The sequence below is a fragment of the Harpegnathos saltator genome, unplaced genomic scaffold (genome assembly GCF_003227715.2).
Source record: "Harpegnathos saltator strain DR-91 unplaced genomic scaffold, Hsal_v8.6 scaffold758, whole genome shotgun sequence".
NCBI classification, from domain to species: Eukaryota; Metazoa; Arthropoda; class Insecta; order Hymenoptera; family Formicidae; genus Harpegnathos; species Harpegnathos saltator.
In genome coordinates, this window is record NW_020230602.1 from 102576 (window position 1) to 121309 (window position 18734).

General features: G+C 47.9%; 2 protein-coding genes across 3 annotated transcripts; one reads left to right on the forward strand and one right to left on the reverse strand.

Moving 5' to 3' along the window:
* The first annotated feature begins 7475 nt into the window (after positions 1-7475).
* LOC105183615 (G-protein coupled receptor Mth2) lies at positions 7476-14983 on the forward strand. Its single transcript, XM_011141878.3, has 6 exons — positions 7476-7701; positions 8471-8712; positions 10834-11027; positions 11496-11729; positions 12682-12945; positions 13251-14983. The coding sequence occupies exons 1-6, from the start codon at positions 7549-7551 to the stop codon at positions 13751-13753; spliced, it is 1590 nt and encodes a 529-aa protein (XP_011140180.2). The 5' UTR covers positions 7476-7548; the 3' UTR covers positions 13754-14983.
* LOC105183614 (inositol polyphosphate 5-phosphatase K) lies at positions 14962-18408 on the reverse strand. Of its 2 annotated transcripts, XM_011141876.3 has the most exons (10): positions 18060-18408; positions 17800-17922; positions 17634-17714; positions 17384-17531; positions 17130-17305; positions 16796-17023; positions 16550-16706; positions 16276-16453; positions 15938-16176; positions 14962-15054 (listed from the first exon to the last, which is right to left on the reverse strand). In XM_011141876.3, exons 1-9 carry the CDS (start codon positions 18083-18085, stop codon positions 15980-15982), a joined length of 1314 nt encoding a protein of 437 aa, XP_011140178.1. In that variant the 5' UTR covers positions 18086-18408; the 3' UTR covers positions 14962-15054; positions 15938-15979. The 2 variants fall into 2 exon arrangements, with proteins under 2 accessions (XP_011140178.1, XP_019697219.1); XM_019841660.2 differs by having other exon boundaries at positions 14964-16176.
* Positions 18409-18734: the final 326 nt, after the last annotated feature.

Sequence of the window (18734 nt, forward strand, 5' to 3'; positions counted from 1 at the left end):
CAGCGCGCTCGTGTCGCCTTTCTTCTAACGTCACGATCGAAAATGGGTATATCGATACTGCGGAGTAGCGAGTTCCGTACCTTGCCCCCTGCCACCCTCCCCACCACCGCGCCTGCAGAATCGCGTACACGTGTCATCTAACTACCGCGACACTACGAAAAAACAGCGCGCAGGGCTCTCGTGTTCGCCGAGGGAATCTTGTGAGGGCGTGCGAAAGGGACAGATTTCATGGCGCGCACGAGCGGCGAGGGTATAGTTTCCGATAGACAAATACCTTCACGCTAAGTGCCTCCGCACGAAGGGGACGCCGAATCGCGTCACCCTGCTACTACATAGCTCTCTGCAGGCTGTGGTGCGAGCGAGAGCAAGACCGAGTGAGAGGGATGAAGTCGGGTTCTCGAGGAGGGGAAAAGGGCCGAGACGAGCACGGCGGAAGGGGGAATATTTTTATTAAAAAGACCGCGCTCTAGCAAGGAGAGTAAGCGAGGGAAAGATCATGGCGGTCCGAGGAGAGGCTGTTTTATACCATATTTCTGTTCTCGCTCCGATCTCTCTGATCGAGATGAAAAATACGTACGAACTTTTTATTGCTCGCGAAGCGATCGCGTGAGCGCAGGTGAGATGTTTAAATTTATCTTTTATAGTATAATCGTTACTCACACTTTAGACATGTTAAACCCATGGATAAATTGCAAGTATATACTTAAAATTCAGGATCGCTCCGATTAGGATATTCTTATATTATTTGCCTTAGCAACAGAATTTATTGCGATGTCATACTTAGATCATCTTGTCCGCGGAACCTTAGATAAAAAATGTGCAGCTGGGACAGTCAATCGATAAGTTCCGATAAACACTAAGTAATCGGTAGTTTTTCCTAAAAACGATAGCCCACACACATACACATACACACACACACACACACACACACACACACACACACACACACACACACATATATATATATATATATTATATATATATAATATTTATATATTATATTTATATTATATATATATATATATATAATTATATTAAGTGAAAAGTGAACACTGTTGTAAAAGAGTCAGTTATTGTAGTACAACACAAGAGTGAAATTATCATAGTTGCAAATAAAAAAAAAGAAGAGAGAACTTTTTTTGTTACGTAATCAATGGCGACTCTTACAACAGTAGGTTCAAAATAATATGAATAAAATAATTACGATCTGTTAAAAAAATTACGATATATATGTATTTGGTAAAAATTTCCTAAACCTTTTGTTTGTCAAAACGTCGGGTTCTCGAGGAAGAGAAAAGAATCGACCGAGCGCGGAGAATGGAAATATTTTTATCAAAAAGTTCGCGAGATATATGAGAAGAGATTAAAGAGGGAAGGATTACGGCGGTTCCATATACGAGGCTATTTTATGCCATATTTTCCTTCTCGCGTGTCTTTGATCGAAACGAAAAAAAATAATATTATTTTACATGAGAGGCTCGCATCGATCGATCGCGTGGCGAGAGACGCGTAGCACAAAACCACGTGAGATGCTTAAATTTATTTTTTGCAACACATTTGAAACAGTACAATGTTAAAAAAAAAGATCTAACTTTTTTTAAATAAGTAAAAAATACAGAGCTCAAGATATCTTTTTCAATTTAATTCAATTCACAGAGAAGAGGGAATAATAGAGAAATGTCGTTGGCAGATAATTATTTTCACTTTGCGCATCGGCTGCACTTTGTACTTGGCGTGGCGTTTATCTTTTGAATGAATGGGCTGCTTCGTCTCGCCTTGTGTCCTCTCTCCCTTTCTCCCTCTCTGCTCCCTTCGTTCTTTCTCTTTCTCGTCGTTTTTGACAGAAGCGCGCGCCTACAGAATCGCGCTGACTGAACGTATAAAGCCGAGAGCGACGAGAACACCGTCGCGTTTGTTCGCGCATCAAAAGCGAAGCATAGCCGAAGTACGTGCGCCAAGGTCGCGTGGTCCATATCAACGTGTTCGACACGACGACTGCGTGTGTACGTGCGTACGCTGAAGACCGACGTCGCTGACCGCGGCCGCACGCGAGGCCCGTGACAATTTTGCGCGTGACGTCGCAGGACCCTTGGCGCTTCGGCCCTACGGCCTACGGTGAGAGAGAAAAAGAGAGAGGGAGAGAGAGAGAGACAGAGAGAGAGAGAGAGAGAGAGAGAGAGAGAGAGAGAGAGAGAGAGAGAGAGAGAGAGAGAGAGACAGAGAAAAGGAACTCGCTCTACCTTGAATCCGGTTCTCGAAACCTTGCGATGATATTGCCCGCATGATCACGACGCGTTGCATCATTAAATATTCGAAATTGAAAAAGTCACGGGATAAGAAACCGCGTCGGATTTCCGTCGAGGAGAAACAACGGCTTGAAATCGCCCCAGGCGCATACTCATTATTCTATTCGCTTTTACTTCGGGAGATCAGTTCTTTTTTCCTTTTTTTTTTTTTAGCACGACGAGAAAGATACTGTTGAATATTCCGCGGGAATACGCATATCGTTTTAATTCCGCGATCACAAAAAGTATCACATAAAAATCGGTTCCGTCGTGGAATTCGAGTGGAATAATCAGAGAACATTTATTTTATCGCTCGCGACTCGCAGTTCCAGTAAGAATCGAATGAAACGCGGCGACACGAGCGGGAGAAACGGAGGACGTTGATACAAAGTGCGACACGCGAAATGCTTCGCGAAAATGCGTGAAGGAGGACTTGCCCGCTCGCCTTTAATAATTCATGCATGCTACGAATGCAGAAAAGGTCGGCGATGGGGTTTTACGTTCAAAGTTTCGCCAGATTGCAGCGAACAAGGGAGAGAAAAAGAGAGAGAGAGAGAGAGAGAGAGAGAGAGAGAGAGAGAGAGAGAGAAAGGCTCCGTTGCTACAAACTTTCTAATAAAAACTTAGGCGGGACTGTGCGCTCTCGCTCGCTCGGGCGCGCCTACGCCTCTGCGCGAAATGCATAATTTCGGGACTGTTTTACGCGTCCGGCACGTTTACCGAGTCTTCCATTGAAAGTTTAATACTCCAGGAGATTGATATTCAACGAGCACCTTTCGGCCAGGCACTCGAGCGTTTTATATCACGCGAAACTTCGAGCGTTCCTTAAAACAGGCCATCCTTCGTCGTTTCGCCCTCGGAGCGATAAGCGGCGGTCCGGCTATTGTTCCCGATTGAACTTTGCTCCGTGAAATTTTCAACGGAGTCATCGCTACAAATGTGCCACGTACTACGAGCTATCACCTACATAAATCTTCTGCGTTACCGACCGCTTGGACTTTCGAAGTCTCCGGCAGTCTGTAACAGAGAGCGGTAGAGTTCACGAAGCAAGCGCGAACGCGAGCGGATTATCAAACCGGCATCGAGGTCTCCATGTGGGTACCAGACGCTTCGTTATCTGCGTAAATATCCTGAATCTTAACGCATTGTAACATTGTAACACGCTTTCGCACTTCCTCTCGCCGTTTGCGTTTGTTGCGCTGATTTCAATCTTTGTTCGGCCGTAGAGCCTGAGAGAGCGATAGAGATAGGATTCTCGTGCGTGGAGAATCATCGATTCGGAGCTTCCTTTGACGTAGGAAGTCCTGCAGCACGTCATTAGCCTGATTTCCTGGTCGCACGCCCACACGCACGCGACGCGACGCGCCGCGCCGCGCGTCATCGGATTTTCACTCCTTTCCGCCGTCTTCTCGGATTCTCTCCCGCACAAACGCGGGAACAAGTGGCACGTTTACTTTGCACTACGTTACGTCAAGCGCTATATTTACGGCTGGGCGCCTGGTCCGTCCGTAACTTCATCATCCGCCGTAATGGCGATCCGTTTCGAGCGCGGGGCTCGTCGGGGTCGCGAAACGGACGACTATTAATTCGACTTGCGACTATCAATTCCGCCAGCAAGGGCGCCGAGAGTCTCGATATAATTGTTCACGATGAGACTGCACACAAAGTCCGCTGACGACGTGCATTCTATACTCGAACTTTGGCACGCTGACTGGTAGGCTGGCAAAAGTAAACTCGAAGACCCACGCGCGAGGAAGAGCCGCGCTCGCTCGCTTCCGACCGATGAATCGACCCGTTTGAATTTGGAACTTGTAAACAGGGCGCGTTCCGACGTTCGGAATCTCGCGACGAGGAGTTCGGAGTTCGCGGCGGGAGTTGAAGAGGACGCGTGTCCTCCCACGCTCGCGCATCGTCGAGCTCAACCTCTCCAATCCGCGTTGACGTTTCGGATTAACGCTCGATTATCCACTGTAACGTTTCGGGGATTCTCCCCGTCTTCCCCGCGAACTCCGCGCGGCGTCCCTCGAGCGACAAGCCGTCGCGGCAAGCCTCTCGAGGGAGGCTCGCGGGAGGAAGGAGAGCCCGAGGCTCGCGTGTCTGGATAGCCCCGTGCGAGTTACTGACGTTTGCATCGCGTTATCGACCGAAATAGCGACGTCGTTCTCCATTCTGTGTTTACCGTAACACCTCGTTACATCCCCTCGGCGCGCGGCTTGGCCTTCGTTTACACTCCGGCCGCCGCTGCACCCCCTGCTGCGCGTTGTACGTAAGAGCACGAAGGTGTGCACGCGTCGGGCAGAAGAAGACCGCCGGGCCGAGCGAGGCTCCTAGATGCGGAGGAACGCCGATCGGCCGATTGCTTCGTAGAATTCGCCAATGAACCTTGCCGGAAGAATGATTCGGCCAGCCGGATGACGTGGCGGGCATATTAGCGGAGTTGCGCGTTTCGCGGCCGGCGGCACCGCAGGGGAATTTCGACAGCGATAAATCGCCACCTGATAATTCGCGGTAGGTGCGCTTCTTCCCGTCATCGGCCGCCGCGGCCGGCTTGCAACGTCAAGATAGCAGAATCGGGAGAATCGCGAGACGTTAACGAGAAAATCGCTGAAATTCCGCTTGCGCGCGCGCACTCAGCGTTCTTAATCTCGACGATGGTGTGTAATGTAATAGCTATAATATTGAGAGTGTCATCATGTTATCTCGAAAAAGCCAGATACGCGCGCGCTTCCTCTCACGGGGCGATAAGCTCGGCTTTTTCGGCGGATTGGTATCGATTCGCGTTGAATCAGCGGCCGAAAAAGCGTCGACAGATGTGCGAAAATAGTAATCGGCTAATCGCTGTGCGCGCTTCCTCCGTCTCTTCGAGAGGATCGTTGTGCTGTAAAGAGCGACAGAGAGAAAGAGAGAGAGAAAGAGAGAGAGAGAGAGAGAGAGAGAGAGAGAGAGACAGAGAGAGAGAGAGAGAATGAAAGAATGAAAGGATGAAAGATGCAGTAAATGTGACGCGCGCGAGTCACGCGTGACAATTCGCGCAAACATTGATAAACGTTTATGTTTCACGTGCAACAAATTTGCGCTCAACAATGCACACACACGTAGCCAATAATTGATCGTCGATGGAGCGCCAACGTCTGTCGTCAATCTCTCTCTCTCTCTCTCTCTCTCTCTCTCTCTCTCTCTCTCTCTCTCTCTCTCTCTCTCTCTCTCTCTCTCTCTCTCGGGAACACGGTTGGCCACTCATACAAGACTCGCGAGAGGAGACCCTCGTCAGGGTGGCTGCTCGAGTCCGCGATTATTTGATGGCGGATCGGTTGATGGAGTAAATACCTGTCTTCGACGATCGATAACACCGCAGCGCGACGGTGCGAAATACCTCGGGTATATCACGTACACGTGTACGCGAGCGTAGCTCGCGTGGGCACGTTCTCGCCGGAGTTCTCAGCGCGGCGCGTGGCGCGCGCGAGAGATCGCTCTCTCGCATTCGATAAAGGCGCGAGTGGATCGAGAAGTCCGGCCAGTGGGCTCTCGGACGTTGATCAGAGGTGCACGTGGGATCCACCTGTCGCTTCGCTCGCCGGCTCGCCGCTCTGCACGTTGTTCGCTCGATCGCGTCTGCGTATATCAACGCGATTCGCCGGCCGGCCAGATAATCACTCGCCGAAGGAGGAAGCGCGATTAGAGCTGGGACGATTTTCGTCACGAGGGAAAGTCGGTGTGCGCTCTCACAGTGAAGAAGAACCCGCGACATTCTCGCCGTACGGGTACCGTCGACGACTCTCTCGAAAATCGGGGCTGCCGGTTAATTACGCGCCAGTGCAATCGAAAGCGCGGGGGCCATCGTCGAGAGCGGTCGCGAGGAGGAGATTTGGCATTCGCAAAGAGAGCTTCTCTCGCGAAGAGAGCTTCTTTCGCTCGGCTCGCGCTTGGCATGCTCGAGCGCGAAGACGTCATCGTCGAGAAGTCCGCCCGCGCGGAGGAGAAGCAATAACGACGGGACGCGCCTTGATAATCGACAACGGTAAAACGACAAGGCTCTCGCTGCTCATCTTCCTTGATGAAAGCGCCTCTTCAGCGACGAAGCAGCGGCAACTTCGAGTTCGCTGAACTGCGTTCGTCACCACGGACGTGCATCGATCTCGTCACCCCGATGAAATATCAGCTGGGTCTAATATATCAAGTATCACCGCGGTGTAGCATTTAGAGATAGTTTCGATTCAGATTTTCGAAAGTGGCGTCTTCGTCGACGTGAAACCGTGTCGCCACTCCGTCCGCCACGGGTCCGAAATATTTATGCAAATAAGAGAAGCTGGCTCAAGGTCGTCGTTAAAAATCGACATCTCGCGCGAAGAAGAACGCGATAAAAGTAGCGCGTTGGGAAGAATACAGCAGGAGAAAGTATCTCCTCGCGACGTTGTCTCACCAAGACGCTCCACGGAGGAACTCCCCCAATTTTATTCGTGACTGTCATTCTCCTCCTCGCTGTAGGTGTTTCGGGCCGTTGTCGCCGGCGCGGCGGCCAGTCCCAGCCCGGGATTCCCGAATGACCTAACGCGCCGCGTGGAGTGAGATTGATGATCGGTGCATTCAAGGCGGGAGAAATCGTTAAAACGGTACCGGTGACAACGCGATAAACAGCGACAAGTGTGCGTGCGTGCGTGCGTGCGTGTGAGTCGGGAGGATTTCGCGAGGGATCGCGGCCGAAAGGATAATTTGGCGAAACCGGCCGGCAAGCGGGCGCTGTGGACGAAGCCGAGAGAGAGCCTTTAATTGATAAATCGCCATCGATCGGGCAAATAATGACGACCACGTTACGCGGAAGCGTCGACTTATCGGCGCAGTGCAAGCAAGGTGTGACAAGATAAATGTGCAGGATCCTGACGCGATATCGAGTGACGAAACGCGAGCGCTGAATCCGCCTCCGTCATCGCGCGCGACGAACATTTTAGCCCGGCGTGGAGAAGCAAATCCCTCGTGCCCTCGTTATCGCGCGGAGAGTGAGAGCGAGATCAAATCGTGGTGATCCTGTCGCCGTGAGCCGCTCCGGGTCCGATAAATATCCGCAGAATCCAAAGTTCGACGACGCCCGGCGACGCGCTCGGTGCATGTTAATTCGAGAGAGAGAGAGAGAGAGAGAGAGAGAGAGAGAGAGAGAGAGAGAGAGAGAGAGAGAGAGAGAGAGAGAGAGAGAGAGAGAGAGAGAGAGAGACACAGAGTCAATTAACGACGAGCGCGTCGAGCTTCCCCGTCGTGAGACCGCGACAAAATGATCTCGCCCGACGACTCGATAAGCTCCGACAGGCCGTGGCTATTGTCCAGGATGCGTCTCGCTGGCATCTGCGTCCTCCTGGCGCACTTGTCGGCGCCGATTGCGCACGCAAGTGACGTAGCGCCCATCATACACACAGTTCCGTTGCTGGTGAGTATATTCGCTCTTTCGAATATTTATGTCGCTAGACTGAAATCATCCCGAATTTATTTATTTATCCGCTTCTCGTGTACGCGCATCTCTTTCTTCGTCTCCCTCTGCCTCTCTCTCTCTCTCTCTCTCTCTCTCTCTCTCTCTCTCCTCGAGTTATATTTGGAGCGCAGCGCCAATCGCGCTTGTATCGATCGCTGTTTTCTTGATGTTGTCCAGATTACACGAATCGTGAGTTGTTTTACGCGGAACATCGCAGTCGCGATCGCAGAACGAAAATGCGCCGGACGAAAACCGAAGCCGGAATGTTCAAAGTCTCATCTCACTAGTCGCATTCAATTCCGCACTTGAGGCACTACCGCGATACTACTCGAGAGGCTCGATTTATCAATTTGTGAATCACACAATGTCGATGATACAACAATGTGTTGTTGACACGACGATCTCCGCTCGTTTATGCATATACGAACGTCATTTTCGCGGAAGTTCCAGGCTTGCGAGTGGAAGAGCGAGCGAACGCGCGCGAGTCTTCCATCTCCGTGTATCTCAGCCGCCGAATATCTCAAACCAGTTCGAGTAAATTGCTCCTTCGCGCGTAATTTATTTCGCATTTGCATCGCTACCCGCCTCGTTTGTATTCATGACATACCGTGCGAAATGTGTTTTTCCAATTTCGGGATTTTATACCGTCTGCGGCCGGCTGTTGTGTTGCAACGCAACAATCGCGACGATATCATCTGATTTTCGATTTTTTGTTCTTTTTTTTTAGCAAAATGAGACCCTCGTGCCGAACAATTACGAAGGGCTGCCTTTAGTGGGGAAATGCTGCTTCCTGGACGAAATCCTCGTGAAAGACGCGGCCGGGAAATCCTTGTGCGTGCCTTCAAATGACTCGTCGACGGAGCATTTCTCGCCTTATTTCAGCAAATTCAACCAAACAGGCATGCTGTTACCTGGAAAGAAATACGATCAATTTGTCGCCATCGTGGGAATTCCATGCCAATATAAAAAGTATGTTTTGACTAAAAAAGCGGGAAGGAATTCGTAACGAACATATTTTCCGAGTCGCGTCGCGGACGGACGATTTTTCTCAACAAACTCGTCCGTTACATAATAAAATCCGTAGACTATAGATAAAATCCTTATCAATGGATCGGAACGTTACCTGCTCGTATCCCACGATAAGACTCCATTTTCATTGTGTCGTAATAAGAACGGACGTTGATCGCGTCGATCGCCTCTCCGTTAATTTTAGAACGTGCAACACAGCGAAGAAAAAAAGAATAATTACACGAAACGTCCATTTTCGCACCGTATTGCGGCGATTGTAGACGATAACGCATGTCATTGCGTCGATATCGTCGAGTAGCCCGTAGATAACCGCGCGACGCGATGCCGAGAGATGGAGGAAATATTTTATATAACATTTACGGAATTTCTCAGTTTGAAGTGAGTGTAATTGAGACATCGTCGCGCGTCGCGATGCCGATAAGTATAACTCTCGGCACTGCATTCTTCAGATATTTACGAGCTGCGTGACAAGTCGATGCGTCAATTATGCGCTTATTGGGAGTAATTTACGGGCTCTCGCTTTACACGATTCCAATACGTTCGATCACTGTCACAGTTACGCGCGCACACGCGGCAGATAACGTATCGTCGAAATAATGTCTTTTCTTTCTGTTACCGGAAGAGAAGAAAAATTGTATCATGTTGCATGATAATTGGCGGAGATGAAATCGTAAAGTGACATGTTTCTTAATCTCGACGAACTTGGACGCTCACGGAAGACAATGCGGCATCGTCGCGCTTTTATCCGCGATTTATTGATAAGGAATGTGTATCGAGAGAGAAAAAACATTTCTTGCGGAATAAAGTATGTCTCGCATGTTATCGTGCACGAATTACGATCCGCGCACATTACGACTTCGGATAGACTCTCTGGAAATCGCAGTAACTTTTGAACGCCGCCATGAAAACTTTTCGTCGTATCTCAACTTTGTCTCGTAACACTCGGCTCGATGGTGACATATTCGAGGACTCATTGTGGACTTTTCTGCAATGTGTGCGAAAGTATTTGCGCACTTCATCAGCTGAAATATATTTATACATGAAAAAAGAGTACACTAGGAAAAATGTATTGTTGCGTGAACCAAAATTTTGTTGTAACAACAAATTAATTTGGTTGAAATATGCCCAACAAAACTGTTTAGTTCCTGCAAACAAATATCTTGTTTGTTTGTACGGTTTGTTCGTATAACGTAATACTTTTGTTGTAGCAACCAAAAAGCTTTAACTAAATGAATTTTGTTAAAAATACTATAATTTTTTCTTAATATATAAAATCTAAATTTTAGCACACAGAAAGACAAAGTAGTATCCATTATTTTAGTTTATGTAAAATAATATTTCGTTATTATGTAATTTTTATGGATGAAATTACTAAAATGCTTAATTTTTATATATGAAGTCTAAGAACAAAATCATTTGGTTCGGAGAACAGAGTTTAGTTGAGACAACTAAATATATTTTGTTATATAAAACAAGATATTTGGTTGCTATTAAAAAATGCTCAACTAAACAGTTTTTTTAGAGATACTGAATTTTTTTCCTAGTGTAGGTTATATAAAATTAATTTCTTTTGAATATCGAATATAAACCATTATAGCTGTCCTTTATTATTAATATGTTTAAAGATAATGCAAATTTCTTCTCTCCTCCGCGTTTCCTTTTCTCTTCTACAAACGATGAAAAGTGTGCAAAAGCTTGTTGCGTGTTGTGTATAAAACACGTGGATGGGAACAATAATTGAATATATTAGTCGACTGACATTCTACGACGTATGATTTATCGAGAAAAATACTCGCAACCACCGTGAAGCATTATTGTGATTTCCGTGATAATCGGATATCCTTGGACGCGAATAGCTTCCTCGTGCACCAGCATAACTCGTTTCTTCTGGACAGTTGATTACGGAGGTGCGTTTCTCGGAAGGTTATCCTCGCGCTTATCCTAGTGTTTTTCTGTAAACTTTGCCGCCCACTCAATATTCAATACACTGTCTGTTCGCGAGTTGATACGACGCGAGTTTCGCGTGTTTGCGTCGCATACATTTGAAAAATATATTTTCAGGTACTTATTAGATCCAAAAGCGGACGATTACGATGAGTATCACTTGTTGTTGAACGGTTCCATCTTCGCGCCGCAGCATATACCGACTATGCTCTCACCCGGTGAGAATTATTGCATGGAAATCGTCTTTGAAGTGGACGAACTGGGCGAACTAGTCAACCGGGGTCTCAGTCCGCTCGTTTGTTTTGCCGAAGGTGCGTATTGTGTCGGGTGAATTGCACAAACTGAGAGATTTATGAAAGGAAAGAAAGAAAGCTCGTAAAAAGATTTTTTCCTCGTCCCATTGTTAATTCCTCCTCAGGTAGCAGAAATGTCTGAAAGACGCCTAAAAAAGGTATCCAAGGCATCTAACAAGGCATCCAGAAAAACGTCTAAAAGATACCTAAAAACGCGGAAAAAGATGAAACATGTTGTAAATGGTTCTGAGACGTTTTCTGAAAGTCTCTTTGCGATCTCTCACAAATCTCTCATGTGAAATCTCAAATTCCCCAAGGTGACATTCGTTTATTCGCGTGATCGATTATTTCGGAAAGTGATTGTCATTATCATTGATTATTTTTTAAGCCGGTTGACCGTAGGAATTAACACGTCGTGGTGACGAATATAAACGTCGGCGCGTTTGACCTTACACGTCGACCCTACGAAAAACGCAACGATTTCAGGCAGTACCAGCTCGACCACGGACACGCAGATCATTATTTACGCCTGCGGCCTCTTGATCTCGGTTCCTTTTCTCATCCTCACCATCGTGGCGTACGTCATAACGCCGAGACTACGAGATGTCCACGGGAAGGCCCTTTGCCACTATTGCGGCTGCCTGGCGCTAGCCTTCACCACTTTGGCCATTACGCAACTCGCGAGTGCGCAAATGCCGCCTGAAATCTGCATCAGTATAGGTAAGACAATTCATTTTCAGCGAGATTCCGCACGATTTACGCACGATTCCGCGAATCTATTTCCGGGATAGAGCACGCATCTTGACGCACCGTCGCATAAAAAATCGATTGGGTTTCCCCGCAAATGTCCATCAGGAAGAAAATTTCAACTATTGCGCGACTAACTGTGATAAAACTTCACCTAGTTATTATTATATACCGCTGTTAAATAAAAAATCGATTGGGTTCCCCCGCAAACGTTCATCAGGAAAAAAGAAGTCTCGACAGATAAGGAATTTCAACTCCTACGCGACTAACTGAGGAAACTTCATCTAGTTATTATTATACATCGCTGCCGAGAATCGTTCAAAAATTAATTCTCCCGACTCATTTATGCAAATCCGCAGGATCGGAATGTAGCACGCATCTTGACGCACCGTCCTATAGAAAATCGATTGGGTTTCCCCGCAGATATCCATCAGGAAAAAAAAAGTCGAGATTGATAAGGAGATATATAAGAGATTGATAAGGATAATTCAACTATCACGCTGACTAATTAAGGAAGCTTCACCTAGTTATTAGCATATACCACTGCCGAGGATCGTTCAAAGATCAATTCTCCCGACTCATTTATGCTAATCCGCAGGATCGCTACCAGAGTATCTAAGAATCGTCAGAAAACGAAAGATAGAAAGGATGCGACATCTTTTTTTTAATCACCTTCGTAACGCAACGTCGAGTGTTGAATTTGTTTCTCGACAATTCAGCCAGAGGAGAAATGTTCTCGTAGCGTATTAGATCTCTGAAGTTTGTCGAGCTAAGAACGTCTTGATCTTTCTGCTATTGTTGGTGCACTACAATTTGCGGCGAATCATACTTTTGACGGAGCGTGAAATCTCTAACGCGTCGACGCGGCGATTCGCTCTCTGTGAGTCGACGAATTGATCTGAAAACCGGCCGGGGTCGTTTTCAGCATTCGTCATCCAGTTCTCATTCGTGGCCTGCTTCTTTTGGCTGAACGTGATATGCATCGAGACGTGGCAGATGGTGCGCTACCACGTGAATCAACGCTCGTACAGGCGTACACCGTCCAAGATGCTGTTCTTCTACTACTCTATATGGGCCTGGGGCCCGCCGGCGATCCTCATTCTCATCTCGATGGCAATGGATCTCAACCCCACGATACCCACGACCTACGTGAAACCCGCATTCGGCAGTGACAGCTGTTGGTTCAAATGTGAGTCCCGATTTGCCCGCGTCACCGCATTTACACGGTGTGACACTCGTTCATCTCGCTTGTCTTCCATCGCCATTTAGAGCACGTAAACATCCGGCCTAACCGTCCTGTGATCACCATTCGTAGCTTACAAATACATCAACACCGTGAAATCACAGATAAACATTCGCGATCGCCGTTCATGAAGAACCCTGGCCCAGGATTATTCCCAACGTCACAGACGTCACATCATCGAGCTTCCTGTCTCATTTGAACGCCCGAAGACGCGAGAACATCGCTGCTAATTCTTCTTACTTCTTCCACAGCTGATGAAGAAGCGATGCCGTACTTCTATGTGCCAGTCGGCCTGCTCTTATTCGCCAACATGATCCTCTTCGTGATCACTGCTATAAACATTACTAGATACCAGCAGGAGTTCGCGCTTCGGCGCCTGGCGAGGAACGAGAGCTCCGATCGGGTGGAGCAGAGACTCTTCCGCAGGCTCAAGAGGACCTTCCTCGTCTGCCTGGTGCTGTTCTTCTTGATGGGCCTCAACTGGACGATGGAGCTGATCTCTTGGTGGGTCGGCGCCGATCAGCTAGACTGGTCGGCGTTCGACCTGGTGAACGTGCTCCAGGGCGTGCTCATATTCGGACTGTTCGTCCTGAGAAGGCCCATCAGGGACTTTGTCTGGCACCGGATTCAGAAGATGCGTGGAATTCACACGAACGAGCCGGAAGTCGGCAGCATGGAGTTGGCGCTATTACCTGTGATGCCTGTGAACGGCAATTCCGGACTGCCAGGAGAGACTATCATCATTGATCAATGACAACGTAGATGAGAAGATGAAGGAGTCGAGCCTACTTGTGAAGGAGGAGGCACCACGCGTTTCCGACGACGACATACGTCGGGTTTGGCCGGAGGTCGTGAACTCGGCCGTAGGCTCGAACAGATCTCTATTCAAGCCGACAATCGGACTCCCTGTGTGAGATGATGCAAAACGAAGGCGCGTTCACACCATGAGACGAGAGTTTATTTGAACTCGTCGTATCACGACGCCAGCTTGAAACGCCTTTCGAAGACGAGTGACGTTTTCCGAGCGGATATACCGCCCGCGCTTCGACGCGATTCCCGCCGATGGATATCGCCACTCGAACACCCACCTGAGTTTTTTAGTTAGCTGCGGAATTAGCCCGTGAAATCCGGCGCGCGGCGCTCTCTCTCTCTCTCTCTCTCTCTCGCGCGCGCGCGCGCGCGCGCGCACGTGCGGCCGGAGGCACATGGTGATTTTTATTTATACACTTGAGTCGGATCGCGCGCCTAACGCTCGAGAGTCGTATAGAGTTCTAGTCGTTTCTCTTTGTTTTTTCTCTCTTAATGTACGACATATCCGGGAACGGAGAAGCGGAGAATGGATGAGCTGCGACACGTTCGAGTTTCTCCGAATGCGAGGTACGTCCGTGTTCGCCCAGTGAGATAATTTTCGCATGAGAGCGTGCATTTCGCGCTGAAACCGCGGCGCTCGATGAAAATAGAATATCCTCGTCGGCAACGCGCATTATGTAATACGTGATTTGTCTTCTGCGCGATACAGTACGCGTACTGTGTTTGCACTAATTGCGGAATCGTGAGAAACGATAATGGAGGGAACGACCTTGCTGGAGTGGTTCCCGGTATTAAATACGCAATATTATACGCACGTTTGTTGTCGGTCCGAGCTGCGACTCGGCTGCGCGAATCCGCGTTGATCGGGCGCATGGGGCAGCTGGTAATATTTATGCATTGTTACAATGTTGCAGTGTCACGAGGAGATATCGCGCAACGTTAAGATTCTCGCCAAAAATCGATGTCTTCGTGTCGATAACACGTCATTCGTGTTTACGCGTCGCTGTTTTACACATCGTCGTCGTCGTCATCGTTATGTGCAATTTGCTTATTTATTGCCGTATTTTGTTGCTAGATATTAATTTATTGAATAAATCAGTTTATTATGAATGCGCAAGCGGGATGCGTTGAGGTGACGAGACGAGAGACGAATAAAAAATACTAATATCCTTTATTTGCATATACCCATTGAAACCACAGTATACGTTTGTTCGTTTCGCTTTGTTCCACCCGGTCGGTCGGTGTCTATAAAAATAAAATAGTACAGACTCTTGTACGGTGGGCGGCACGTGCAAGTGTCGCCTTGCCACAACCCAAATTGCTACATGATGATGATCTCGCTAAGAGGATATACAACGCTGCGAGGTGAGCGCACTCATAACATCGTGATATTGACCCATTAACGCTCGGAGGCGGTGTAGGAGGGAAATAGGAGGGGAAGGAAAGTTAACAATACAACTGCTTTTGTCTCGCGCACAAAGCGTGGGCGTTAATGGATCGAGGAAGATTTCGCGTGCGTGAAAACTTGGCGCGTGCACTCACTGCAAGCTCTCTCCCTAAAGCGTACAATTAATACGCGCGGGACGCGCTCTGATTGGCGGCAAACCCGAGCGCGCAAAACCAGGTACCAAAAGTAATAGTTTAAACGGTGCACTTGGCTTCGGTACGGTTTGGACGTTTCTCTCGATACAGTTTGTGGACGTTACCGTTGGTTCAACGCGAGGACCAACTCGTTTTTGATCAACTCCCAAGAATTTAGGTCTCTCATTGCGAGCCAAAATACATCGAGAATGAAGCGTCGAAGGCAAATATCGAGTCCAAGTGTACGCAGAGAAGCATTGTATCTCGATGCTTCGATTTCACAAACTACACACCGTGTCGAAAGCACCCTTTATGTTTTAAAGGCCATATTCTCCGACTTGCTTAAATATCCCTACAGCTCGAAGGAGCCTACGAAGGCGAACCCGATCCCACCTCTAGAACTTTATCACAATTCTTCACGAAAAGTTGTGGTAATCAGTAAGATGATGATGAACAATTGAACAGAAATGAAAACATTTTCTTGTCCAAACGTTGGGTGATTTAAGCGAGGTATTGCCATGAGCGGCGAGAGGATTGACGTTCTTACACGTAAGCTTCCAAGTGAATCGATCCGTCGGTCATGAAAGATTTACGTGGACGAGTCAGCTGCCTCGATCGGTCTACGAGGACCTGAAAACGCGGGACTCACGCCCAAAATCTCCATTATGTCACCCCGTTGAGCTACATAGACCAAGCAGTACGTCTCCGTCAGGCGAAGCGCTGTGTCGCTGAAGAATATGCGTTCGGTGCTCGCGAGTGAGTCACCGGGCGGCGAGGTCAACTTACCTAGCATGTTATTAAAAAGACGTATTATCAAAACAACCGATTAACAGCCATGACATTGGAAAATGAAATCAGAAGAGTGTAACGAAGTCGTAAACTCACCGCGACTGATATACTCGTAGACGATGTAATCGTCCAAGCTGGAGAACTCGTAGGAGAAGAGACCTATCCAGTCCGCGTTGCCCGGCGTGAAATCTCGCTGCAGTTTGTAAGATATAAAATGATCCGCCATAGTGCAATCTTGAAATTCCACGATATCGTCTGTCACGATAGGCCTCACCTGAAGAAGAAGGTGTCGTCATTCGCGCGCGCGCGCGCGTGTGTGTGTGTGTGTGAAAAATTGCGGGGTAGTCGTGTGCATCGCGAGAGTACTTACCACGATGTCAAACTCTCCAGTTACCGGCTTGTGATCCGAAACGCTGTAGCTAGAGTGGCTCTTGTAAGTATGCTGCATTGTGTGAAGTTGTATATCATCGTAGATGTCTACCGCGTTGACCTTATATAAAATCCTATCGGTCCAGGATGGTCTACGTCTACGCGTGACGGAAAATTGAGAATGTAGAGCGCACTTATGAGCTGTGGGTTATATGAAACGGGACGCGAGATTTTCCGCTCAACTTACTTGAGATCAAATGCCTGAGACTCGAATTCGTACTTGTAAGTAGGCGGGAATGTGATAGCGTTCTCATTCAGCTCGGCGAAAGCTTGACCGTCTCTCATTACCATCCTCAGCTGATCTCTCTCAAGGAGTTTTTCGAGCTGCTTCTTCTTTACCATCGAGTCTATATCGACGGCGGTTAAGTCTTCTCCGTTGAGCCGAAAGTTTAAGTCACCGATCCAAAATATATAACTGACGTGGAGAAAGGGTATATTATCAGCGCGTCGGGAGACATTGTTAATGAATTTTGTATGAATAATGTGTACAATATTCACTTTCACGTGAAAAAAGTTCGTACTCATGGTATAATATCTTCGTTGTACATGAAACGGTAAAAGTATGATCAGTCACGATAGTATTGTAATCCGAGATCCTATCAGCTAATAAGTGGTCATGGGGAGTCAAGTGTGTATTCACTATGCAAATGCTCACACCATAAGCTGTCATTCTTATGCTCACAGCGCCCTTGTTTCCCTGTATGCATAGAGATAATGCCATCAGTGCAATTGTCAGTGTAACATTTGTCGCTATGTTTTTGTGGCTGTCTCTTACCCACATGCCGCCGAAGCCTGTCCTAGTGTATTGAGCTTCCACAGACCTTAAATGCGTCATATGTTTCCTGAGACAGAACGCGTTTAAGACAAGACCCTGTAACCGCTGAGAACGTATCTTAACATAATCATATCTTTTCAATACGTCTCTGGAAATGATGTCATTAATTAATATCTCTGTAATATCTTTGGCGAATTTGTATATAAAGTCATGATTACATTCATGACTGATGTCACTTTAAGTGGTTTACCTAAACGCTTTAGTCCAGGGATCTTCAAATAGTATGTAGTCCAACACCATATTCTGTGGCTGAGACTTGACTTCTTGTAACCTGAAGAAACATATGCAGAGGTATGTGTATATATTATTAAAACCAAAAATCGTGGGTGTGTAGAGAAGTTATATAAGAGACATACCCTATGAAATACAAATCTGGCCATTGCTCGGGCTCTGCGTAAGGTGTGATGCCTAGAAGCTGATGAAGATCCTGCTGGAGACTCGGGAACTTTGTGGCTACGTTCCACGTGACGAAGTAAAATCTGCGCGCAGAAAAAGAGACGTAGAGCGTCGCGGTCAGGCTAAAACACCGTCGTTGCCCCTTGGGCAACATAACAACACACGATATCTGAAGAGAGACGAAGAAACAAATCGCTGCTAGCTAACGACTCGAGCTTACCTGAGCTGTTTCACCGGACTCGCCATTTCGACGTGGGTTTTCACTGATGAACTTGTGTTAATTTGTTTACAATGTGAAAGGCAAGAAAATACATCACATCACGGCGGGCGCGGGCCCGCACAGCAGCACTGAATGACGGCGACTCATCGTTCTGGCCAGGTTAGAAACGGACGCGTGGCGCACACATGCGAGCACGCGCGCACTTTCACCCGGCTGTCTCGACCTCGAGCGAACCTCGACCGGACGTTCCAACGACAAGACCTGTGGCATTCATCGGCGCGAACAACATAAGTACGGCCGATCGGTGTACGCGACAGTACGGTTTCACCACTATGCCATGTTGTTGACTGCCTTTGACAGGTGCGGGGATACAATCGCGCTCACGTCCGCCACTATTACCACCACCACCACCACCACCACCACCAGTATCGCCACCTGTGACGTCACACACATCACGTGACGTCGTACGCCTGTCATTATGCAACCACATCGTTGCATCTGAAGTTAGCCGCGCGATCGAACGCGATCGATGTCTACGACCAGTGGCATGATCTCCTTCAGGAGATCAGGAGAGAATTTTTGATCCTTTAGCCACAAACAGATAATACGCTCAAGATGGATAGTCAGCTCCCGCCCACGGGATGGCGCCTTGTCGTGGTACGCGAGCCGAGTAAC